The following is a 27,306-nucleotide window of genomic DNA, read 5'->3' as shown; positions in this document are numbered from 1 at the left end:
CACCTCAAACATTCTACCACTTCTCCTTCTCCCCACTTCACTCTGAGATCAAGTTTTAAAGGTGCAAAACTTACTTCTGGGCTAAACAGATGAATGGGGATACAGTTCAGCATCATAAAGTCACCATAGGACACACAGGTACACAACACACGCTGCAGCTTCCCTCTGGTGCTCTTGGTTAAGAGATGAGATTAGATATGGTCTTCATTCAGTGGTTATGCATTATATTGTACACAGCTATATTTATTACATATAATTACTGTCTGGCCCCAAACTGTCAGCAATATGCTTTATTTTGAATGCTTTTTTATTTTGAGATTGAAGGCTTGAGTATATATTGAATTTCATGACTGTAATCTCAGACAGATTAACTACAAACCTGGTCAGCATTAGCCTACTGAACATCCAAACCTTGATATAATTTCTATAGAAATTGGTCTTCCCAATAAAAGATTGCAGCTCTTGAAGATTCAAACAGCTAAGCACATATTCAAATTTCCAGGATCAGGTTGCTAATTTGAACTGAAATATATCCCTCCTTCTAGGATGTTTTAGAAGCACTAAAAGAGGACATTTCTTACAAAAAGAGACAGCATTATTGCACATGCTCCCAAAACCAACAGACTAAAAGGTTCCCTATTAGGCTGACGGGTTTTTTTTGCTCAAGCATGTCACCACGTCTCCAGAGGCGACTTCAGTGTCTCATTTTCTGTTTCAGGTTTGGCTTCATTTTTAACCAGTCAAAACACGCGGTTCACAAGATCGACCTGGAAACCGTGACCCACATCAAGACCATCAACCTCAGGGCCTACAGCTGCGTGCCTCAGGCCATGGCATACACACACCTGGGGGGCTACTACCTGGTGCAGTGCAGGAGGAGCCGCTGGGCACCACCACAGCTGCTCATCGACAGCGTCACCGACGCCGTCATTGGCCCTAACGGTGCCGTGTCGGGGACGCCGCACGTGTCACCCGATGGGAGGTACCTGGTCAGTGCAGACCAGGGCAGCGGCAGGATCAGCGTCCAGGCCCTGACTGTTCGAGGGGAAATCAAATTGATTTACGACTTAAAGACAGATATACACGTGTCTGATCTCACGTTTCAGCCCTCTTTCACTGAAGGCAATCAGTACTATATATATGCTACTTCGCATTTGCAGACAGACGTGCTTTTTGTAGAGCTGTCAACGGGGAGAATGAATGTACTGAAGAACTTAAAGGACCCTATCACATCCAAAGACTGGCCCTGGAGCAGCTACAACAGAATTATGAAAGACAGTGGATTATTTGGACAGTATCTCATTACACCAGCTAAAGATTCCTTGTTTGTTATAAATGGGAGGCAAAATACGTTACGCTGTGAGGTTTCAGGTATAAGGAGGGGTAACACAGTGGTCTGGGTTGGGGAGGTATGAAAGGGCAGTAGCAGTGGAGCCTTCAGCAGGCAAGGACCAGTTGGACCTTTACACTGCAGGAAATGAGCAGTAGCATTGTATATTTTTACACTGGGAAAACAAAAAGACAAAAAACCCTGTATAGGCTTCATGGTACAACACTGGTCTACTTGCAAGTTTTATAATATAAGGTATGCTCTGCTAATAGGAAGTGGTTTTGAAGGGATATTTTTTATTTGTGGGTATGATTTGTGGTTATGAGAAAAATGCTGGGAAGCAAATAATATCTCCACTGAGATATCATACAAGCCACGAAACCTAGTAATTCTGTAGAACAAAACAGATTTTGACTTTCCATACTGAGGAGCTTTTATGTTATGTCCAAGCATCAGTTTTCTTCCCTGTATCCCTTGCCCGTTGGCTGCACTTACTACCCCAGCCCAGCCCAGGGAGATGGCAGCAACGAGGACTATTCACCTTTGAATATTCACCTTTGGATGATGAGGGAAAGTAAACATCAGAGCAGTTTTCAACCCAGAGAGACCTAGGGAAGCGATTTAATGAAAACTGATCAGTTTTCCTGCAGGATGGCTTTGAGAGGATTTGCAGATGTGATTTCAGAAGAAGGCATCACAGAAATAGTAACTGTCAGCTCCCTTGCTTCTGCACTTCATTTTGCTCTTGGTCCTACTGAAGGCAATGGGATGAGTCCCCCCTCTTCCAGTGCATATTTATGTGATTGTATCTGAGAAATTTGCCATGAAATATCCAGGCCATTACCCATCCAGGCCTGGGTAAAAGCTGGAAAATGCTGACAGGGGGGTCAGAGTTTATGTAAACAATTTTGTTGAGAAGGTGGCATTAGTCTTTCAACAGCTCGTGAGTGTGGTCAGTTTGGGAACAATATGCAAAATCTACTCTTTGGGGACAGAGAATTAGTTATGGTTATTCCCATTGGAGACAGCAACACTTTTAGAAATCATTGGTTTCTTTCATTAAATATTTAGGAGCACTGAAATCACTTGGTTCTTCATAAAATAACAGTTAAAATAACAGAGTTTATTTTTAATAGAAAACTTACTCATTTTCTAGTCATAGCCTTGATTCGCCTGTTTCTTTTCAGAACAACCAGGAAACAATTTTTCTTTGTGTTTTTTTTCTTTCCATTCTGTTTATAGTACACTTGTTTATAGTCAATTATCTTTTAGTTATAAGCAAAGACATTCAAGTAAAAGCAGCTGAATTATCCAAGAATGCAACAGCTGGCATTGAGAAATTTCAGTCAAATTCCCATAAAAACACACATCCATTTATTTGCACACTTGGAAGATATAAAAAACTTTTTCTAACTTTCTATATCCATCACTATGAAGTAACGAGGCCAAAAGCAGCTGTGGCAGCAGAGCCAGACAAGAAATGGTGCCATCCAAGCAGTTGTAACCATCACTTGGAAAATGGGGTCTTCAAGTTGGAGAAACCTCTCTGCATTGGAGCCGCCCATCGGCCTCTGGAAAGACCCAGCTTGGTTTGCCAAGGACCTTGTTACCCAGAGTCTGTAGAAAGCTGCCCTTGAACACGTGCAGTGATAAATAGTGGTTTCGTAATTATTTCCCTCCGCAGATGCTTTAAGTCACCCATTCCACAATACACACAGAGGGATTGTAAGCAAGAAGGATACAGAATGACACTGGCAATCTTTGCTTTAAATGTTTAGCTTTATCAGAAGAGCAGCAGTTTAGCATGGCTGTGGACCTGAGATATTTTACACCATTTCAGTTCTATAGAGAATATAAAAATCTGTTCTGACAGACAAAGAAGGGGAGCTGAATCCTATGAATTCATTAAACATGGAGTCCTTGAAATTGTCCTTCAACACCCATATGCTGAATCCTACACTTCTTTCACTTATGAGCCATAGGGGTTAGAAGAGACTCTTCCATCATTGCAACACAGACATGTGAAACAGATGGGCATAGCCTTCCTTTAGTAATGCATGGTGTCCATGATTTTGTACTCATCCCATTAAGAAACATAACCCATGTGAAAGAAAGGAGAAGACCAGCTTTGTAAGTACCTTTAAATATGCACAGCTCCTTTCTTGAACAAAGCTGTATCCATACATTGCAGCCATCCTAAATGTGTTTTACCAAGGCCAAACACTGCTCTTGTGTTACCTTTTATGACTTCTTGAGTATTTTATTATGCCTATGGTAAGTTTTCCCTGTAGTTCATTGTGTCATAGATCAAGCAAATATTACTTTTTTTAAGAATATTAAAAAAAAAAAAACAAACACCCCTGTATATATATGTTCAGGTAAATATTCTTGAGGCTGGTTTATATATAGGCTGTGAAAGATGTGTAACAGACCTCACTTTTTCCTGTTTGTCGCAAAGTATTGGAATAGCATTCACTTGAAAAAAATCCCACTTGGACCTTCCAAAGATGTTCCCTTTGTTCCCTCTCCAGCCCAAGTTCTGGTGATGTGTTTTTCTAAAGTATCCTAATGGTTATATATCATACTTAGAAAATGAAGTATAATTTAGATTGTCCACACGACTTGTGAACAGTTCCAATAACAGTCAAATCTGACATTAAAGTGCTGCACATTTGTTACTCTGATTTATTTTTTTTATGACACAGAATTTTTATATATACTAAAAAAACTGTTTCAACTCATATTTGCCTTTCAGCTCTGGCAAAAAGAGACCGTATTTCCATGTGGGCAATTTCCTTCCTTATCCTTTTGGTTCTCCACTGATTCACACTTAATTCCTAGTTACTAAATTATTAATTAACCATGGTGATTAATCAAAATTTATCTAAATTGGATTAATGACCTTTTCATTATCCTATACACTCATATATCAGTAGGATGTTCTGACACTAGAATCATGGGAAAAATAATCCTTGGTTGCCACTGAGACTCCAATGCCAAGATCAGATACATTTGCCATTCATCACTGAGGTTAAACAGCAGTATGATAGAAATGCTGTTTTGTCTTAGTATTTCCCTCAATATTTTCACTTTCTGAATGGAAGTGCCTGTTCAGAAACCATCCACTTTTAAACTGGAAAAAAAAAAACCCTTAAAAGTCCTTTATTTGGAATTTGTGATGATTAATGTATTCTTATCCTTAAATACTTTACTTTTTTATACCACTAAAAAGAATCAACAAAAGTACAAAATTATTTTGGTGGGGTTGTATGTGGAATGGGTGGGAGATGGGAACTGGCAGGGTGGGTTGGTTCCCCCTGCAGAAGAGACTTCATGAGGGGCTGTGAAATACACTCTGCCTTGAAGGCCTTGGGCCATTTTGCTGCACTGACCTCCATGAACGCAGCTTTGCCCAAGAGGAACACCAGTCCTGATGACCTGTTGACAGGTACTTAGTTACTTGATTTATACCATGATTAGGTCTTAATTGCCGGAGTGCCTGGTAGTGTGCTGGGTTCTGTGTAAAACAGATAAAACAGGTCAAGATCTCAATTCTGTAAGGAGATAATGGCTAATTCCCTGTATGACCCTACAGCAGGTCAACAAAATGAACAGGAGCACAGGAACAGAGGCTGGGGAGACATGGGCAATAACCTGGTTATTCATAAGAGATGTGGGCATACCATAGCGCCTTTGTATTTTTTTCCTTATCACCACCTTTGTCCCTCCCTGTACAAAGCTTTGTGATCCTCTCTCAGGTTACAGGTGTACATGTCACCCTTCACTGACCCTCCAGGACCCAGGGATTTCCTTATCTGCCGCGTACCCTTATGACTCACTGCCTCACTCTCTGGTAATTGCTTTCTGAGAAAACTGGGCGTAAATCCTGCTTTTTTTAATGAAGTGCATTATTGCATTATGCAAGGCAAGGAGCAGCACTGGCTTTCTGTATTGGATGCAATTCCCACTCTGCTTCCATTCTGAAACCGGCATCAATCACCTGACTCACTGCTTTGGGTATTTTGTCATAGGGCAACAGCAACAACACAAAAAAAAAAAAAAAAAAAAAAAAAAAAAAAAAAAAAAAAAAAACTGAAGCCCCTATAGTATAGTTAAGTTACAGGAAATAGAGATCAATCTTATAGTTGGCTCTTCCAGTGCTGCTATTTGCTCACTAGAGCTCATTTCCCCCAGCCTGGCAAGCTCCCCTCCAACCTACAGAAGTTCATCCTCTCTGCCAGTCATGGGCTTCCACAACAGGAAGTTGTTCCACAGCAGCAGCTGTTTCTAGAGCTAATCATCAGAGAATGGTTTTGGTTGGAGGAGACTTTAAGCTCATCTCATACCAAGCCCTGCCATGGGCAGAGTCAGTTTCCACTATCCCAGGTTGCTCCAAGCCCCGTCCAACCCGGCCTTGAACACTGCCAGGGATGGGGCATCCACAATCCACATTCCACACATCCTTTCCCCTTTGTGGACCTGTAGCACAAGGCACTTCAGACATAATGTGGGCACAGCTCCTGCTCATCACTGTGGTGTCCCACTCATTTGGCTGCTGCCAGTTTTCCCCAACCACTTCTGCAGAAAGGATTTTTTATTTATATTCTTTCTCTTGTTAACTTTTTGAAGTAGAAATGAATAAAACACAGGGACATCTCTCTATCTAGAGACCAGGAAGACTCATGTATTTCTTTCATGCACAAGATGGTGTGTGATGTTGAAGACCATACATATTCCCGGCCAAGCACAGCAAGCCCAGGAATGAACAGCTCCTCTCTGTGAGTGGAGAAAAAACATACCTGAAATGTCACTCTTTTTTAACTTGCCTCCAACAAGAGGGTTGGGGATTTGTTTGGTTGGTTTATTAATACTTGTTTCTAAAATAGCAAGCCTATGAAGATCTTTTTAATAAGCCTGAAAACAGAGAACAGTGACAGGCAGGCAGGAATCTCACATCTGCTCACATCTGCTAGAAATCAGGATGCCCCAAAAATGCAAAGGTGCTGACCTGGGTGTCAGGCATGAGTGATGGGGGCTGAGCTGAGCCTGGGCTGGGGCCATCTGATGAAGGGCCTGCAAATACAGACCTGACATTATTCATTTCCTTTTTTATCCCAAGCAATGTGAGCTGGATGTGCAGCCCATCTTAATGCATTGGCCAAAATACCCTCAATTCAGTACAGTGAGGTGAGATTTACAGCCTGTCCAAGCAGAGCAGGATGGTCTGGGTGGGACCAGTGCAACTTGTTAAGTTCTTGGCCCAATCTACTCTCTGCACCAGCTGAATTAATGCCCATTACTCAGTTCTGTGGCAGCAAAAGGTCATCACCATGCAGCCCAGAGGGAAGATGTAGCAGTGCCTTCACAGTGCTGTTAATGACCCTCAGCGCCTTGGCACAGGATGCTCAGGTGACTTACAGTCCTTACAGACGTGACTGGCTGCTAAAGAAGCTCTCTACCTTTGGGGTTTTTTTCCTTTGTGATTTTATTTGTCCCTTATTCCAGAAAATCATGAAAAAAGGTGAAAACTCATCTTAGTGGCACAAAAGGCTCTTGCGTGTCTCGTCTTGAGTTTAGGAAAAATGGGGATTGAGGGTCGTATTTTCCAAATGCTTGTAGCTGAGAACAAAATGCATGAAAAAGAAAGAAAAGAATTTTTTTCCAGTTCACAATACTAACTTTAGAAGAAAACAAGAATAAAGAAAAGTAAAGAGTCCTGGTGTGGTGCTTCTACCAAGCAAATTGCCACATCCCAGAGGCTTGTTTAATTAAGCACTTCAGCACTAACCCTTAGCAGTCTATGGTGTTTTTGACACTTGTCCAAAGCCATCAGGTGAAGGCAGTGAGCACAGCGAGAGCAGAGAGACAGCTGTGCCTCATAAACAAGACAAGTACTAAATCAAAGGAGCATCAACCCAGTTTCTAAAGGTCAGACCACTGGCATTTCCAGAAGCTTAGCTCCAGTTCCCAGGTTAGCACAGGTTTCTCCCTCTGTTGCACACAGAAAATGCCAGTCATGGCCTGATGGCCACATCACTCCTGTGTCGTTGGATACCCAGCCTGGGAGCTGTGTGTTCTTCAGCTACTCTTCAATTAAAAGAAAGTGTGAACACAGCTGGCATTGCAACCACCTGTAGTCACAGCAGAGCAGGGTGAGGAGTTACCTGGAGAGGCGTTTACTGGAAGCAGTATTGCAGAGGGAGAGTTTTTAATGTTTTATTTAAGGCTACAGTAAACTCAGTGTTAATGGACTTTCAGAAACTGGAGTTTCTGTGGAGGAAAGTTCATCATTTCTTCAGAGGATTTGCTTTGAGGACTGGCAAAGCTTGGAGCTGCACTGGGTCAGGCAGGAGAACCAGGCTGGCATCTCCCTTTTCTTTTTCTTTAAATAGGGGATTGGCTAGGAATTTGGGGTGGTAGGGGTTTTTGAATAACTGTGCTATTTCCTACTTTTAATCCTCATCCTATTTGGCACAGCTGCTCCTGCAGGCCAGTACCTCCTGTACCTGTTGAAGCTGTTCCAGGCATTAACCATGAATTTTCCTCAGCTGGACATCAGCCCTGTTTTGCAGACAGTTCCATATGAGCTGCTATATTGTATTCCTCTTTATTTGGAGTGTGGCATTGAATTTCACTCTTAGTTTCCCATTGAATCCAATATAATTACTGTGTCAAAAATGTTGGAATCTCAAGAGCTGATGGACCACAAAGAGAGGCTAACTACTGGCCTATTGTCATGGATTCGTAGTATGTTTTGGGTGGGAAAGGACCTTAGAGTTCATCTCATTCCAGCCCCCTGCCATGGGCAGGGACACCTTACACTAGACCAGGTTGCTCCAAGCCCCGTCCAGCCTGGCCCCGATGGGGCACCCAGAACTTCTCTGGGCAGCCCTCTCCCCACCCCTTTCTTCCTAGTGATTGATGTGTAGTGGTCCATCTCCTGCCAGCCAGCTCAGCTGCAGCTTGATCTCTTTCTGCAGACCATCAGCACATCCCAGCCCCGTGCAGACAGCATCGCGTGCTGTCGAGCACAGCAGGATTCCTGCAGGAAGATGCCCCACACTGACTCAGACAGCAAATGCCAGCCAGTCCTGCTCCCTCGGCACTTTTCCCATTCCCAAGCTTGCTCAGCACAAAGTCAGCTCTGTGTAAAACACAACTTCAGCTTTGAAGCTGGCTGGCATCCTACCATTGCATGCCAGCTTTGTCCCACAGCCAAAATTACTCAGTATTTTCTATCTGTAAAATTATTTGAGTCCAGTAAATACAATGGCTTCTTTAGGATTTGTTAAGTATATTTTATTCAATCAAGTCAAGGCATTATCTCAAGCCTAAAAACTCTTATTGTGATTTTTTTAAAATTTATTTTTCACATCTTCATTTTTCTGTAATTTCTGCTTTTTAGTGGAGGAATGGGATGCATTTATACAGTATTGCCTTTTTTCCCTCATGTGTGGACCACACTGGAAAAAAACTCCCATGTGTAGCAATTTCTAACACCAATAGGGCAGATAGAACATCAAGCCCAACCATTCCCCCACCCTGCTACCACTAAACCATGTCCCCAGGTGCCCCATCTACAGGTCTCTTAAATCCCTCCAAAGATGGTGCCTCCACCACTGTCCTGGGCAGTCTGATCCAGAGCTAGACAACCCTTTCCATTAAGAAATTTTCTCTAACATCAAATCTAAACTTTCCCTGGTACATACAGCTCTCACTCACACCTGGCACCAGTCCCTCCACAACTCGTTCTGGTGTCAGAGCTCCTAAAAGCAACTAGGTGAGCTCCCAGTGTTCTCAAGCACACTATACTCTATGGGTTTATGTTTAAGATTAGCTGGCCATGTCTGTGTATTTAATTTATAATTATAATTTTGGCTTGGGAAAAATTACTCTGTCTTTACGTGGTGCTATTGTAATTCTGAGACACAGATTGCTAATTATCAATATGTCTAATAGCATCTTTGTAATAGTCCTAAGGCAAAAAATATCCCACTTTTGACAAGCACTATTTGCTGAAACAAATTCCATTTAATTAAGACGTGAAATCTGGACTGAAAGACAGCCTAGCTCATCAACAATATTATCTGCAGCAGATACTGCTAGAGGTTAAGTTTTGCATTAAGGCTAAATGATAAAGGCCGGGAGCTTTTGGAAAAATTTCTTAAGCTCCCCTGTATAACAAGGTTAAGCTGGCTCATTTTCTCGAACAGTCTTTTACTTTAGAAACTCAAATCAATGTTGATGAAAACTCTTGATTTGACAGCTTTGGCGCTTAAAATCCTCTGTACCCTAAAAATTCCTTTCACCAACACAGGCAGTTCCATGTGCCCTACCCCAAGGTCTGGAGAGCCCTGAACCCCCACAGAGGTGCACATGGGAGCACAGGGGCTGTATCAGCAGGACCATCACCACTCCTGAGTGCTTCTCATGACAGGTTGGAGGTTAAAAAACCATCCCTCCGTGAACCACCTCAGCAGAAATCATGGGCTTCCTCCCAGGGATGTGAAGGTTGCTGTTCACCGCCCGTCAAGTGAGGCTCGTTAATGCGCGGAGGGGCTGTGTGCAAAGCCAGCAGCTCAAGGTCTGCAGCATCCCATATGGCAGTAAAATTATTCAAGGAGAAATTATGCAGATAGTCAACAAGTTCAAGCTGCAATGAATTATGCTGAAAACATCAGCACAAGTAGCAGTAAATTCGTGTTAACGGTCAATGAGCACAGTTCAGTTGTTCTCTCCTGTTTGAGGCCCTGGGGGCTCAGGGATGTTGGGATGCTCTGACAATCACCCTATAGCTATGGCTTGTACATTGGTCTGTGACAACAGAGTTAGCAGGACAATAATGTCTGGGAGTAACAGCCATCATGCAAAGGACACAGCACTTCATCCACTGGCAGCTCATCCACTAGTTTTTCAGACATAGCAGAGGGCAAGTGTGGGAGGTAAAAAGGCAGGAGGGAAGGTGCTGGCTTTTCTGCAGTTACAGCTACAGGCTGACTTCTAACATGCTACAGGGGAGAATTGCTTCCAACAAAGAGGGGGAAGGGATAGATTAGTTATTAGAAAGAAGTAACCACCTGTGAGGGTGGCAAGGAACTGTCATAGATTGCCCAACGAAGCTGGGAATGCACCATCTCTGGGGGGACTGGAAATCATGTAGATGTGGCACCTGGGGACATGGTTTAGTGGTGGTCTTGGCAGTGCTGCGTTAATGGTTGGACCAAATGATCTTAGAGGTCTTTTTCAAACTAAATGATTATGTGATTCTATGACTCTGAATAAAGCACAGCTTTTAGAAACTATAACCAGGTTTTGTCAAACACCCTTAAAAACACCACCAAAGCAGGAGAGTGGCTGATACAGTCATCACACAACATCAGGCAATGTTACAAAATCAGTTTGTGTTTATTTAAATCCTTGCAGCAATAAAATCAAACTCCACTGGCTGTGGTTTCCAAGTGTTTCTTTGAGTCATCCAAGAAATCCCTGAATTATCATCTTCAGCAAAAAGAGACACACTATTAAGTCAGGCTGTAAATATCACTGAAAAGCACACCCTGACTGATAAATCAGGGGCTGTGGTGGCAATGGTGTTAATGCAAACCGGCCCATGAGAAAATGAGCATTATTGCTCACTGGGGGCAAATAATGTATTTGTGGTGTTGCAGAAGAGACAGCTAAAAGGTGCTGGTTGTGTAGCAACTTGCTCATGAAACCCTTCAGACCACTGCCAAGAACCTCCCAGTTGATGGGTAGAATTGACAGATGGAAAGATTTACACTTCTTTTCACACCTCCTTGGGAAGGCTGCGATGGTCCAGAGCATGCTGTGAGTTTGCTGAAAACTCAATGTCAGAAAAAGCTGTGGGTCACCCAGCCCTGGGTCCAGGCTGCCAGTTCCCAGATCATCAATAAAATGAGTATGGCATCTTCAGGAGTTTGCAGCCCTCAGAGCAAAAATATTTGCTCAGTGAACCTTATGATTGGCTGGAGCTGTGTCTAGAGTGGAAGCTGAAGGAACACATGAGCTCCAGCACCAGGGGGAAACCTGGGGTTCTGCACTGCACGAGGCATGTGGGGGTCCCAATGATACATCAATCACCAGGGAGGGTGTGTGTATGTGTGACTGCAACCCAAAGGTGGTTCATAGGTACCCCAGGACAGGAAAACTGGTTCCACCTCAGTAGAGTCTCACTAAGTGATGTGATGTATAAATACATGAAAAGGAATAGGAAAAAGTAAGGAAAGTTTAGTCTAGAATTTACTGAATTTAATAGAATATACATTGCCGTCAACTCTAGTAATACTGGCATTTCAATTCATTAAAAGTCCAGACAAATTAGATGTTTGTAGTCATTTAAAATAATTTCTCCTCTTTGACCTAGCCTAATTTATCATATTATGTTTTTCTGCAGTGCTTAGGCGAGCTGCTGTTTAAATGAACCCAAAAGAATATACGAGTAAAATATTAAGCAGTTTTCATTAACAACAAGGTCCATTAAAATCCAGGACCACAGTTTCTGTGCAGCTATTTTTGCCATACCAAACACAAACTATTCTCCTACAAATGTAGGATTTGTTTTTCTTGCTGTCTTAAAGCCAAAATTCATTGTGACAGTGTTTTCACAAGTAACACATGAATTTGAACCATAGTCACTTCAAAGAAAAAGAAGCAGAAAAGGGGAAATTTTGTGTCTCAATATATAATCCTTACCCAAATAATATTTACTCCTTTTTCTTTCCTAATAAAATCCTCCCACGTTTCTGCCATTTTATATACACATTTCAGTTTTTCGTGTGGTTTATATGAGTAGCTACATTTTGGTTGTGAAAAGAAGCTGGATAATCAGCAAGCATCTACCCAAACATTCAAATATTCAATTCTGGAAATTTTTTTATTGACATTGACCTACTGACATTGTTTGTGTCTGCCCTGAGTCCAACACAGAGTAGCATTTATGCACTCAGAGTTACAGGTAACCCATGAGTAAGCTTCTCTCATATCTGCATTATTCATTTCTCCATCATCAGAAATAGATAGTGTCACTGAAGGCTACATAAATTATGTTTATCCAGCAGGCTTAACCAAAGATATAAGAATCTTGCTAAGGATATATTAATGTGGTTGTCAGATGGGGAGAGAAAAAAGGAGAAAATACAAGACTTCCCTGACATCTGGGGCAAATCAGATACAGAATGGAATAAACTGGTAAAGATAATGCAAATATGAACTACAGTTATAAAAACCTCAAAAGATCCATTCCAGGATGTTCCTCTGGTAGACTCCAACAAAAGCCATTTCTCTACTTTAATAATAGTGTAGATAGGTAGATTAGCTAGATAGATAAATAGATAATCAAGTGGGTCTCCAAAGATGATATGGATTATCATTATATTTAGCAGGCAGGACATGGCATGCAGCAAAAAATGTTCATTATTTCTCCTACAGCACCAAAGTCTATGGCAAGGCATTTCTGCTGTTTCAGCTCTTCCTTATTAAAAGATTTTATAGAAGACTTAATTTAAATGTACACTTCTGCTGCTTCTGGCCATGGTTTCCCAGGTGCACAGGTTGACTCATAATGTCACAACTACCATCTGTTGACTGTCTGGGGTGTTCAGGGAGATCTTTCCATGTGGTCTGATTTGATTTCTGACTGAAATCCACGCTCCTTCCTTTGGATGACATCCAGAAAACACCTGTGATTTTTCATTTTGAAATACTGTTTCCAGCTTGCTACCTGCTGGCTGGAGAGCTGAGAGATCCTTGGGGAAATGAGTGGCATTACCATGAGCCATTTGTCATAATGACTGAGAAAATTACAGGATAAGATGTACATATTAGCATGACAATAGGAAGAGGCCTCACTTGTTCTCCCATCAAGTAAGTGGGACTTCCTGGGGCAAACCAAGCCCCCTCTCCCCCACACTGATCATGGTTTGTGGAGCAACCCCAGCGATGGACCCAGCCTCCTTCATCCCAATTAAGAGCCAGGAGCTGAGAGCAGGAGAGAGGTGACACTTTTTTAGCTTGAAAGCAGGAAAGTCAGTTATGTGTGAAGAAGTAGTTAAATATTAGTAAATAAACACAATTTTAGCCATCAGCTAAGCCTACAAAGGCTGGCCTCATCTTGGAGCATTTCTTTTTCCTTCTTCTGCAAAGTCTCTGCAGGGACCCAGCAGGAGATGGACCTTGTGATAAGGGGCACATCAGAGATGTCACAGCAAAGGGCTTTCCAGGGCCAGCTGGGCTGCTGGGAGCAGCAGGACTCTGCCTGGTGACAGGTGAGCAGGCAGAGGCACAGGGATGCACAGCAAAATATGTATAAATAAAAGCCACAGCCCAGTGAATAGTCCCTGGTAAGACTTGCAGCCCATCTCTAGATATGTCTGTGTGTGAGTATAAGTTTCTCCTCTTATTCAGTAGCAGTTCAGAGCTCAGAAAGGGTCCTCTGCCATACTGCCTTGTAATATAATAATATATGTGTAATATCGGAAGATCAAGACCATTTCTCTATTAAATTAGATAACAAATAATTAGATAATTTTAATTTACTCTATGAATCTTCTAGAGAGTAAACTGCTTACAGGCAGCTAATGTGATAAACTTACTTTATAAGCAGCGAGCAACACCTGTTACCATGAAGAGTCTGCAGCAGGCATTAGGATTCTGTGCACACCCAGCCATAGTTAGAGTAAATGTATCATTAAGTTGGTATCCTTTCCTATTCAAAGCACACTTTTCAAGATTTATGTACTGCAGACAATGAGATAGCAGGAGAATCAACTTGTGCTCGACTCGTCTTGCATTCAGCCCCTGTCCGATGGCAAGATAACTATAATAAAAAAGGTAAGACAGAGCATGGAAGTTAGGTCACTTCTACATGTGGCAAAGGAAATATGACTCCAGCCCCACACCCATTCAAAGGAATGACAAAATGGAAGCTGTGCTGAAAGGGTATCTTTAAGGACACAAGATCAAGCACTATGAAATCAAACTTCTTCATCAGTCTCCCTCCCATACTCACTGCTGTCAGGGATGCAATACAGGGAGCATCCCAGGCCTGTAAGCAAAAACACAAGTTAATATAACTTCTAAAAATTCTTCAATATCTTAACTGAGTATGTGAGAACTGCAGTTTTTCCAAATATTTGTGAACTTAATGAACTAGGCAAATAGGAGTAACAGAAAGGAATGTTCTTTGTAAAAAGGTCTACTCTGCCGTGGGTGTGACATTACTATTCCAGATCCAAAGGGTGCTATGAAAGAACAATTAATACATTTTCAGTTGGGAAAAAGAATATATTAAAGGGAACATGTCAATCCATGCACTTCACCTTTTTCAAAGTTACCATGGCACTGCATTGTGTCCAGAAGTGACCAGTGATTTCTTAGGTGCCCTCATGGTTTGAATGGGGAAGAAACCTAGTTTTTATCAGATGGATGCCTTATTGCCATTGACAGAGATTGCCTGGATTTCTGACTGAACTGGCAGCACAATATAAAAATAAAACCAAATCAGCCGAGCAATGCTATTGTGCATTTTAGCAGTAATAGAAAACCACATTGTCCCTTCAGGCAGATGAGCACAGCACTAAAGATATCGCCTGATGTCATTTATGTGAAAGTTGCATTTTTATTATAAATTAATCTACCATGTCAGTCACACATGCAAACCCTGTCAATGGTCATCACACTTACCAAGAAAATGAGCCTTACTTGCTCCTTGATTTTGCAGTTGCTGACTTCTCCTCTTTAAGAGGAACTCAACAAGATAGGATTAATGGACAGGAGTTTGGTAATAGGAGTGGGAAAGAGGGACAGCACCCAGCAGAGCACAGGGCTGCATCATCCATATGTGTGCTGTGTGTGAAACTCCTGGAAGGTACATGGCAGGTTAATTGGGAAGAAAGAATCTTGTATCTGAGCTTTCCCTGATATCACGGCCTCTTAAAATCCCCCTTTTCTTCTTTGTAGACTCTGGGGCAAATACCAGTGAGGGTCACTGAGTGCATGGATGGTTTGTGTCAACACCTTCAATCTTGTGCCAATGTCTTCCCTCCAAGAAGATTAAAGGTTGTGGGGAGAATGAACTTGAACATTTGAAGCAAAGATAAATAAGTCAACACAGGAGCAACATCATGGCCAGCTATGCAACAAAGCTCCCTCATAAATGTCTGTGGTGGAAAAATCCATCAACACTTGATTTCCCCTTCAGCACAGAACTTCTAGAGAGTTCATTTTGAGTGCTAGATAAGATGCAATCCAAGTTTTCTGGCTGCTGGAAGGTGTCACCTGTGCTGTGTAAGGACACAGAGATCCTGACATGATGGATGGCCAAGAAATGACCATGAAAATGCCAGTACAAGGTCACTATGATTGCTACACACCAACATGGGAGCCAACTGCATCTTAAACACACAGCACAAGGGTCTGCAATAGCCAAGGGACCAGGGAATAATGCACTGAAACCTTGAAAGTTGTAGCCCTACTTATAGACCAGAGCCCTTGGTCATATTTCAATGTTATACCTAGCAATGAGCTATTAAAAGACTCTTTTTTTACCTCTGGAAGATTATTCCATGCTAGACCAGATTTAGTGAAAATTCCTAGGGTTTTCAGCACCAAGGAGCCAATTGTGTATTTTCTCCCCTTTTCCTGGAGGATGGGAAGAGCCTGTTGTGTCCTGTATTCTACTCCAGGCAGGTGCCCACTGAAGCAGATGGAGGAAATGTGCAAGATTCACTTTGACTCTGACAATTCACTTTAACTCTACTATGAGTTTTCAAAGCAAAATTTTGTTCATATCTCAATATGGAGCTCAAGGTCAGCATTTGTCAATGTGCTTTTTTAATATCATTGTTCTCATCAGGCTATTTTTAATCTCATTGCTCTAGAATCATAGGATTGTTTGGGTTGGAAGGGACCTTGAACATTGTGCCATTCCAACATCCCCACTGGGGACAGGGACATCTTTCACCAGACCAGGTTGCTCCAAGCCCCATCCAATCTGGTCTTGAGCACTTCCAGGCATGAGGCACCCACAGCTTCTCTGAGTAAAATACTCCTCTTCCCCAGAAAACTGAACCAAGAAAAATTCTCAGAGACCTTACAACTGCAAACACTCTGAGGGATGGCAGCCACCTCTGTTACTGAGTATGAGCCTGATGCACAGATGGTGAGCTCTACTTTGCCTCTGTGATTCAGGAAGAGCCCCAAGGAGAGGAAACCTGAATCATTTGGGGAGAAAATGTGCATCCACAGCCTTAAGCACAGGCCTGTCTATGCTGACATTGCACTTGAACTTGTCCAGCTTTAGACAGTCCACATACTAACCCTGTGATCACAATGGTCTGACTGTGAAAACTGGTTTGAGTATGGGGCTACACACCCCAGATTCAGCTCCATTATCTGCGGTTGGGTCAAGTGGTGTAGAAATACATGAGAAAGAACTGTCTCAAAACAGCTTTCAGCCTCATGGGCCATTCAGAAGAGTGCATACAATTCCTGTATGCGCAGAAAACTCTTTGAGCTGTGGCATACACTGCTCTGGGTGGGGGGAAGGAGGGAGCAGCTTAAGATGCACTGAAAATTTGATAACTGGATTAGGCACAAGAAAGGATTTCCTGAGGGGGAAAGAATCCACATCTTCTCTACTGAGAAAGATTTCTAGACCAATCTCATTTATCATGCATTCATTTGTTGAGTAAATATTCATAATATATAACTGCTAGTGTCACTTTAATATTCTGATTAGCATGGTACATCGTTTCATCTGTCTAGATAATGGTGAAAGTCATACTAATCGAAGTAATGTTGTGTGTCAAATGATACAGAGCTGATTTACTTAAGACTTGAATGTCTACTCCAATTAACTTCCAAAGTACATTGCACTGAAGTTCCTTTTTCTGTTTTTTTATTAAATAGAATACATAAAAAGTACAAGTTGCAAAGCAAGTCCACCGAAGTTCTCTTATACTACCTCTTGACATATCCACTGACCTTCAGCCAGCGATTTCCAAAGCAGAAAGAAGCCTGAAGAACTCCTAAGAGTTTTCCTCTGCTCCTGTAATAAATTAATTTCTACTTGTAAACAGAAGCTCAGGGAGCTGCCCAGTTCAGATCTGCCCAGTTCAGATCTCAGGCTTTTCTGTACACTGCTCAATTGTTACAGCAAGCAGCCCTTCAAGAGAGAACGAAACTGTACATGGAATAAAAGATGTGAGAGATATAAAGTTCACATGGTTGAGTGAAATCAGATCATTGTATCTAAAATGCTTTTTTAATGCTGCTGTGTGTGTTTATAATCCATCTTTACAAGGCACACAAAAAAGCACCACTTAAGTGGGTTACCATTGAAAGTCTGACCTTATTAACACCCACTATCTTGTCATTTGCACTAACACTTCTAGAAGATATTGTACCAGCCACCCCAATATTATTGCAATTCAGAAGCGAATTTGAAAAGTAGTTTACGTGAAAATCAAACATCCATTTTGGGCGAAGTGAATGCAATGAAAAACAAAATACAAGGAAACATGAGCTGGCTCTAACAGTAAAAACAGAATTACTTTGGCCACATCAGTTTTGAATGAATTGAAATAGAACAAAATATTAAATGGTTGCATAGATAATACCTGAGAATAAATGGGGGGGAAGCATGAAAGCCTGTAATCCCAGTTAATTTTATTTTTAAATAGCAAAATTACTAGTTCAAGTGCCTGAACACTGCTGGTATCTCAAGCCTATAAAAATTAACTGTAGGAACTGTAGGAAACCAGTCTCTGATTGAAAGCACTTCAACCCAAGCCATAACCCCATGCTCAAACCTAAACCTATTCACACTGGTACCACATGGGCTGAGCACTTGTTCATACTGCAGTGATTTTTAAGGGGAATTTAGGTACAGGCTTCAGCACTTTTCAGAATCAGCTCTTAGCAGATCTTCTGGACTTCCAGTCTATAGTGTCAAATCCCAAGAAAGGGTTCATGCAGTATCTACAATGTCTAAGTGCAAAGAAAGGACATGGGGATAACGGTATCTGGATCCTGTGGGGCTCGTCTGGGAGCCACCACCACCCCTGTGCCCACAGCCCAGCCCTGGGTGCTCTGTTGCTGCCAGCCAACTGCTCCTCAGCATTTAGTACCTCTTTAAATTCTTCTGTTGAGGCAGAGAACCCTGAGAAAGAACAAGTAAATATTTAATCTACCGTCTGAGTTTTAACTAGTAGTTCTGGGGAGAGTTATTGAATTTTTATTTCGAAAGATGGTTTGTGCTCTGAATATCAGAATGTGGTGCTCACATAGGGATGTTCAGAGAAGCAAGCTCTCCCCAGAAATACTCAAATTACCAACATTTTGACTGGGTTTTTAATGATTCTTTTTTGAACTGAGGGGACTTTGTCAGTATTCATGCAATGGACCGGTCAGAGAAGCTCAACAGTATCTCTGTCTTTTCAAAGCCAGGAATGGAGTTGATTTGCACCTTTCAGTCACCAACAGCAATATCAAGTACAGTTCAATCAATAGTAGCTGACAGCACTGGAATAGTTTTGGCAATGCAGACGTGCACCCCAGCACAGGTTCTGTCAGAGCATCAGCACAGAGCTGCCCTCCCACCAGCTCAGCCTTGGCCACACAAACCTTCCAAAGGACACAGGAGAGGAGACTCAAGCCTGAATTTCCTTATTTTTAATTAAGTTAATTCCGCAGGTTACTTTAATTGAGTAATTTGTATTTAATTTCCTGTTCAAGGGGGAGAAAGGGTCAGGAGAAACAGATGTTGCCCCCTGCAGTCTGTAGAACAAAGAGAGCCGTGAAAACTCGTCTGTCCATCTGATTGCTTTTTTATTAAGTAACACAGATGCTGCCAAAGTGGAGAGAACTGAGGCAAAACGTTAACTTCTGCTTTGGGGTTTTTTTTCCCCATTCTGCTTTGTATTAACTAAAATAAGATGGAAAATAAGGTAGTAACCTTCTTTCTCTTTCAGCTTCTGAATACACAGCAAACATCTGGTTTGTCTTTTTTTCTGGCATGAGAGGGAAGTGCAACTAGGGACTTTTTTGCAATAACACACTGACTTTTCTAAAGAATGTTTAAGAAAAAGTTTATTTATGTGGATCATCTGTAGAGGATTCATGTTTCTGTTTCTTGTAGAAGTTCAAAGTCACAACAGCTAAAAAAGGTGCAGAAAAGATTTAATAGAGACTGACATAAATGTAAGTTTTTGCCACGCTATTTGAAAACTTGTCAAATGCTGTAGTGTTGTGATGTATTCTCTGTGCAGCTCTGTAGGGGTTGCAAATGCAAAAATTGCCTTGGGTTGCAAAGCAGAAGGAACAGGAATGCTTCTGCATGAGATGGGGCAGGGAAGGAGGAAAGAGAGGGGAAATTCTTCAGATCAGTTTGGTTTTAGCCATTTTGTCAGATTTGTCAAACACAATAACAGACTCAAAAGATGTAGAATTCTGCAGAAACATATATAGAGGTTACATGGGGAATGGCCTCTTCTGAACATGAAAATCTATTAATCTATTTCTACAGCTCTCTGGCTGTGATCAAATGAGTTTAAAATGATACAAATGGTATTGTGGTAACTGTCCTTTGATTTCAAGTCCAGTCACTATGTAATGAGGGCAGCTGAGAGCCTGAAGGCTGAGCCTAGAGGGACCACTGGGGGCTGATCCTGAAGCAGAGAAGCCTTGGCCATCACTTTGGGTCAGCACTATGTCACCCTCCCAGCTTTGCTCAGAGCTTCCCCACTGCAATTTCTTCACTTACTCAGCCATCTCTGGTTTAGAGACTGCTGTCAGCAAATTTGGTTGAGACCCTCAAGATCACAAAATCATGGGAATCACTTGGTTTGAAAAGAACTTTAAGATCATCAAGTCCAACCATTAATATCTCTTTACAGAACCATTTTCACTGAAAAATATTCTGACTGAACTTTTCCAGCTGGAGGACATGTCAATCTTATACCTTATCTATGTAAAGATCTTTTTATCTACTTGGATTTCACCAGTCTGAGAGCAGAGTGAGCTATACTTACCCCCCAGCTCCAGGGGATCAGGGATGCTCAGACCTAGAGGTTTGCAGTCGATTTTCTGGTGAGAAAGAGAATACACATGGAGGAGCAGCCTGCTGGCATTAATGGGAAGGAGAAAAGTCATAACCTTACCCTGGGAAAGTGTGCAGGCATCACATTTTCTGAGAAAAGATTGTTCTGCTGGAAGAAAATGACACCGTTTTCTTCAATAAAAAATGTATTTCAAATTACTAAAATATGTGAACCATTCTCTTATATTCCACTAGCTCCAAACCATAAAAATTTATAGCTGAAGCCAACTCCACATCAAGCTGATGCTGGTAAAGGAGACTAGACCATGACTTGTTATGTAAATAAGCCCATAAAAGTCTTGAGATTTTACATGAAAATCAGATCTGCAACAACCATTCTGCCTTAGCTCTCTGGATTGTTTAATTTGTATGTACATGATTATGCAGCATTATTATACAGAGAAGGCAGTTTACAAACCTTTAAGTGATCAATCAGTTAAATAAATAAAGCATCTCTGGTGATGCTGTACTAACTCTTTAGGCAGTGCCTCATCCTTCTGTCATTAACATAATCAGCTTGAATAATGTTTCCACAGCAATTACCACCAGTGGGTCAATGTCTGCTATTAGCAAACTTTCCTCCATGGATCATGAACATAATAAAGCATGACAGCCCCAGAAGACACCGGGTGTCAGAAGACTTTCTCTACTATCTGTGCCAGGCTGCTTTAATGTGGCACATATAGGGACAATAGATTGTCAAGGATCACTCACTGCAACAACAGTTCACAGTCTCAGTGGAAGTTTTCTTGTCTTAAGAAGTTCAGCAAGTGTTATAAATCTGTAAATTATATGAGACGTAAGAGGAAACCACATATACAAAAGTGGCTTGGCACTTTTGCCAAGTTGTCCCTGCTCAGAAATGGCTCTTTCAATCTGGATTTTCTTTCCCCAGTTCGTTACCTCTTGGCATTAGGTCACATGGGGTAAAGCTGGCACCAACATTCAAGCTTTAAAGCAATTTGTTGCAGAAGAAAGGCCAGTAAAATGTTTTAGAAAAAGTCACTAAACTTATTTAAAAGCAAGGTGCTTTTAATTTAACGTCCCAAGGTTACCTGGGGACTCTGGAGTTTAATTGCAGTTGTTACTACATTACTTTCCAAACTTAGATTTTTCATGCCCTGTATGCTATAAATCCTGCAAAGTCAGGTTAGAGAACTCTACATGTAACACATGCATTTTCCTAATTCAAATATAGGAAAGTGATTTACAGACACTCAACAGCTTCCAAGAGCTGGAAAATGCATTTCATAGATTGCTGGAACTGATATTGCAGATTTCATGCCAGACCTCAGGGGGCATGAGGGCAAATGTGAGAGCAAAATCCATCTGTCAGTCCCAATGAGCACTCCAGAGTTTTCACTGGTCCAGTAGGAAGTTGTCAAAGAAATAGGGTGACTGGAAAATGTAATGCAAAATTTTTCACTGAGAATGAAATAGACAGTTTTCTCATAAATACATTCTGGGGTGTTTATTTTCTTATGCAAAATACATGTGCAGATAGATCCATCCACAGAAGTAAAAAAAAACAAAAAAAAAAAAAAAAAAAAAAAAAAAAAAACAAAAAAACAAAAACAAAACAGTTCCACAGGTATAGGTTACTTACATCGAGCCTAGTGGTTTGGATTTGTGACTTTGTGCTTTGCAATGATTTCCTCACTTCTTTCCAGCGTCAGCCCTTGCAAGGTGAAGCCATCAGCTTCCCCAGGCTGGGAAAGGGATCTGAGGCTTTCTACAGGTGAAAGGACTGCAAGAGCCAGCTCAGCCTGCATGGTGAGCAAAACTTCCTCAGTAGCAATGTCAGATTTCCAGTAACATGTGATTATACTGAATAAGCTGAGGAAACAAACAAACAAAAGAAGAAGAAGAAAAAAAAGACAAGCTCCTACAAGCACATGGGTGATACCTGAAGTCTTTATTTGAAAATAGATTTTGCCTTATTTTTAATTTTTTTTTCTACTGCCATTTTGAAGTAACAACCATGCAAGTCTCATTATAAAATACAGTAAATTCTTGTATTTCATCTGCAGAATTTAACATGATTGGTGTTGTTAGGAATTTGAAAAAGCAAACCCCACCTCTGTCTCCTCTTTTTGGAAACATTTCAGCTATTTCCAATTTCAATTATTTTCAATTCCACCAGTGTGATCAGCATGTTTAAGATTCAACCAGCCTTCTCATTAAGAATATTTCATGTGTGTGTCACACTAAAAATCAACAAGAGTCCCAAATTTAACATCTGTTCCTAATAGCAAAGAGGTTTAATTTGAGAAATGAAAAAATATATATATATAACATAATTATTAGGCATTCAATCACAATGAATAACGTGTTTGCTACCAGCATTCTGTTCTGTCAGCAAAATCCCTGGAGAGGCAGAGCAGCAGAGAAGGGGAACTGCTAGAAACTGGGGAAAAAAATCAAAATATTGCAATGGGAGAAAGATGCTGTTGTGCATTCCCTGTGGATCACCCCAATGATCACAGGGCTGCTGCTGGGAGAGCACACCACCCAACTTGTGAGTATCAGTGATGCTCTGGTGTCTTCATCTCTTCACACTGTCCTGGGTTGCAGTGTAGGATGTACACGAGTATTTATTCTATTGCCATCTTCATGAGCTGTTGGAACCAGGTGAGGCAGTGTTTTCCCAGGCCCCCTTCCTTTGGGCTCTTCTGCTCATGGCCCATCAATGCCTTGTCCAGGACTCACAGGGAACTCCCTCCAGGAGTTATCTCTGTTTAATGGGCCATCAAGGACCCACTGCACGACTCCTCATCCCATTGGGAGATGCTCTGCCCAGGGGGAGGAGCCAAGCATTCTCACCTGGATATAAGCTGGGATGTGGAACAGGACAAGCAGCCCTTACCCACTGGATTCCCAGAGGACCAGAGCTCCCAGACCTTTCTACAGGATCACTGCTTCAGGAAGAGCACCTCACCTGGACTGCTTCCACCATCCTGCTCAGGTTGTATTCTGACTCTGTCAGTGGTCTTTTGTATTATTGCATTTATTTTATTTTATTTTACTTTTTTGCCTTTCTTCTCATTAAATTGTATTTCTGATTTGGAGTCTCTCACTCGTTTTACTTTCAAACCACCACACACACCATCCCTCTGCCCTGCTCAACTTCTGAAATCAGGATTGATTTGTCACCACAGGTGGATAAAGTGGTTCTTGCTGTGCCCAGCCTGGTTTGTGTGTGTGTACCCCCCATAACCATGTTTGAAAAAACACTAATAGTTATTCATTTTACAAACTTAAAATAATATTTGTTTCAACTGGTTTATTTCCTATTACTCAAGTTGAATACTAGGAAAAATTTAATCACAGAAAAAGTGGTTAAGCATTGGAACAAGCTCTGCAGGGAAGTGGTGGAGTGGACTCACCATTCCTGGAAATATTCAAAAACTGAGTAGATGTGGCACATGCTTTCTCCTACAAACATTACTGATACCATTTGCACTGAAAACAAAAACAAAAACAAAACAAAAAAAAATTTCAGTGCTTTCAGCTCATTGGATTATACTCAGAAAAAAAATTACATATTTTATAAAAGCATCTTCAGAGGATTCACTATGTATTGAAGAGGAAGAGAAAATTAGAGAAGAAAATTACATAGAATTAAAGAATATTCTGAGTTGGAAGGGATCCACAAAGATCATCGTGTCAACTCTTAAGTGAATGGCCTATATGGAGATTGAACCCACAACCCTGGTGTTCCTATTACAAGGCTCTGTTTGGGACACCTTCCAAATTATTGCCATTCTACTGGTGTCAGATTAAAGCAGATATTTTCCAAAATATTGTTTTGATGAGTTTAACAAAGGCATCTTTTGTTCATCCCTTAGAAATACAGAAATGAGATCACATATTACTTTAATCCTAAGAATTAGGGTTTAAGAGATAACATGAGAGTGACTGGATTATTTCTGGGACTGAACGCATCTGGTAATTCTCACTCAATTATCATCCATCTTTGATATTAATATAAAATTTTATGTATTGGCATTAATAAACCTAATCCCCTGCAATGCTGTCATCAGTCAAGGCTGTCCCTTGCCCAGCTATTGTCTCCAAGTATACCTGGAAATGGAGGTAGCCACCAATGTAAAGATATTGATATTTTTCCAGTACTGGTTGGACCCATATTTTAGCATATTTTCAGGTACAGGAAAAGAAATGGAAATAAAACAGCAACTATGTTGCAAAATTGTGATGTAGAAAATATATATTTACTTCTTTTTGCCTCAGAAGTCGAAACATACTTCATAATTTTGGGCAATGCTCCATTTGGTTCATAATTTAGATGTATGATTTTGTACTTAGGATCTGCTCAGTTAGATGTGCAACACAATTTTAATTATTTCAGAATTATTTAAATGGAATAATAAATCTAGTGTTTGATGTAACATGGCTGCCTGACCCAAAGAAATATGTGGGTAATTATCATGCTTCCCAAGTGGATTTTTTGTTCCTCAAATCAGTCACTAATTAGCGGCCACACTTCCAATGATCACTCAGAGTTAATACGATATTTTGCTGCATTGTTTCGGACAAGAACAAAATAATCCTCTTAATGAAAATAAATGTACAGATTTTTTCTCCTAGGCCAAAATGCAAATGTAGTTGGTCTGACGGTTATGAGCTTAATAAACAGAAGTGACTTAATAAATACAAAGGTTAGGAACTTGCATACTTTTTTCCAAACAAGAAAACTTGGTATCAACCCTGGGCATGGGCAGTGTGGGCAGACTCAGGAGAGACCACCACATTCTCTTCCCAATGGAAAACCAGGGTACCCAGCCTGAGCTGCTCCACACTGCAGAGAGCTATGCTGGGCTTATTTGTCAATAATTAATCAGTTATCTTTGAATTAATGTTATCGTTGAAAGTATCTCCAATTCCATTATCATTGCAGAGAACTTAACAAGGTCATGACAAAGGGAGGTAAATGTGGACCAGTCTAGTAATGAAAAGGTCTAGCCATGAATGAGGACTTTTGCTTAGAAAAGGAAAGATCAGTGTACCTTAGGGATGCTCTTAAAACTTTTCTGTATAATAATTCCTGCGTGATACACCACCATTCCAAATCCCATTTTCACACTGTCGTTCAACCTTCTAACATCCAATGTTAGGCAGCAATGTCCTCTTTAAAGGCCAATGACCTAAATTAATAATAACCAGCAGTAATAATGTTGATTTATCACCTCTGGAGCTACATTTTTCACATGTGTCTAGTAAAACTTTGAGCAATCTCCTCCATCTGGATACTTTTACTTTCGATGCCATTACCCAAGTGCAGGTTTCAGTTGCTCTCAGGGCTCTAATCCATGTTTTGTCTTTGACTGCTCTGGGAAAATTAAATAAAAAATAGGTTGCTGAGGCATGAAAAAGGATAAAGAGAGCCAAGAAGAAGACATGAAACAAAAGCTCTTTCCCAAATCCTGCTTCAATTCATAAATCCTTGATTATATGTGGAGAGGGTGACATAACCTCAAAAAAATTTCCTCAGAGTTTTATGGTATTTCAGATAAAAACAAACATTCCTTCTCACTTTCCTTTTAGTCTGAATATTGCTTTTTTATTTACTGCATGCACTTTTTTAAGAATAATACTGCTTTACCTGCAAACTATTGCATTTTTTCATTCTGTAATTGCATTAGATATATATATTTGTGTGTAAACAAAAAGAAAGGGAAAGAGCTGCTCTGCACAGCCCTTTCTATTTATCCTGGACTTCCTGTATGCTTAAGTTGAAAATGTTAAAATGTGTATAAGGAAAATAAATATACATTGGGCATTACCTTCAAATAACTGTCATATATGCATGAATGTGTGTGTATATATGCAAATGTGTGTATGTGTGTGTGTGTGTGTGTGTGTGTAAATGACAAGTTTTCCTGTCTATATACAAAGAATAATATATAATAACTACAGTTTCTTTAGTGGAAAACTTTTCCAAATCATAACAACCAAAATCATCTTCTGTGACAACCTGGAGCTGTTTGCAATGACACATAGGGGATTCCCTCTGGAGAACTGCACCACCAAAACCAGCACACACATTCCCAGTTTGGCTGATTAACCCAGGGAAGAACAAACCAAGGGATATGAAAAAAAGGCATTGTGACTAAGGTTGTTTTGCTGCATAGGATGGCTCATCCCTGGAAGTATCCAGCTTCCACTGATCTTGGAGCAACCTGGTCTAGTGGAAGGTGTCCCTATCCATGGCAGGGGGACTGGAACAAGATAAGCCTGAAGTGCCTTCTGACCCAAACCATTCTGTGATTCTATTAATGATTATAAATGTCTCCCAAAACAAATTCCCCCTAGTTCATTTAGGTTTACTTCTTGTCTTCAAGGGTATAGAGCATGACCTAATTGCAGCAGCAACTACCATCTGTTTTAATGACAGTTTTAAAGACTTAGTGGGTGGAAATAAAAAGGTTGATTTTTTTTTAACTATTGACCATAAATTGGCTTTCTGAAGATTCCTCTATGAAGTAGGGCAGCCTGTGAGCTCCTGCACCTTGTCCCCACTCAGCTTGGACCTTAAAACTAAACTGCTGCCCCTGGCCCTGTGCTGCCACTGCTGCAGAGGACGTCATTGCCTCAGCACTTGTTCCACATCTCTTTGCTATTCCACATCTTTTTTGAGTGCTTTCAGGTAGCAGCGAGTTGTGCTGATCTTCCTCTTATCAGCAGTTGCCAGGACTTGGGATGGTAAGTTTGAATTAGCACAATGAGTAATTCCACCAGTCCTTTGGAAGAGTTTTCAGCAATAGCTGCTGTATGAAATTATTCATTTCCTATTGCTGTCAGCAGTTCTTTTATTTACCATGATTTTTCTATCCTTTAT

General features: G+C 40.9%; 1 protein-coding gene across 2 annotated transcripts in view; it reads left to right on the top strand.

Moving 5' to 3' along the window:
• The window catches only part of FSTL4 (follistatin like 4), a 209,761-nt gene extending 207,263 nt beyond the window's left edge, over positions 1–2,498 (top strand). For both annotated transcript variants that reach the window (XM_083871698.1, XM_083871699.1), the window contains one exon: positions 719–2,498. In XM_083871698.1, coding sequence (XP_083727824.1) covers positions 719–1,415 — 697 coding nt within the window. In that variant the 3' untranslated portion in view covers positions 1,416–2,498. The remainder of the gene's footprint in view (positions 1–718) is intronic.
• The last annotated feature ends 24,808 nt before the right edge of the window (positions 2,499–27,306 follow it).

Source organism: Zosterops lateralis (assembly GCF_965231275.1).
Source record: "Zosterops lateralis genome assembly, chromosome: 14".
NCBI lineage: Eukaryota > Metazoa > Chordata > Aves > Passeriformes > Zosteropidae > Zosterops > Zosterops lateralis.
This window is presented reverse-complemented; position numbering and strand designations above follow the sequence as displayed.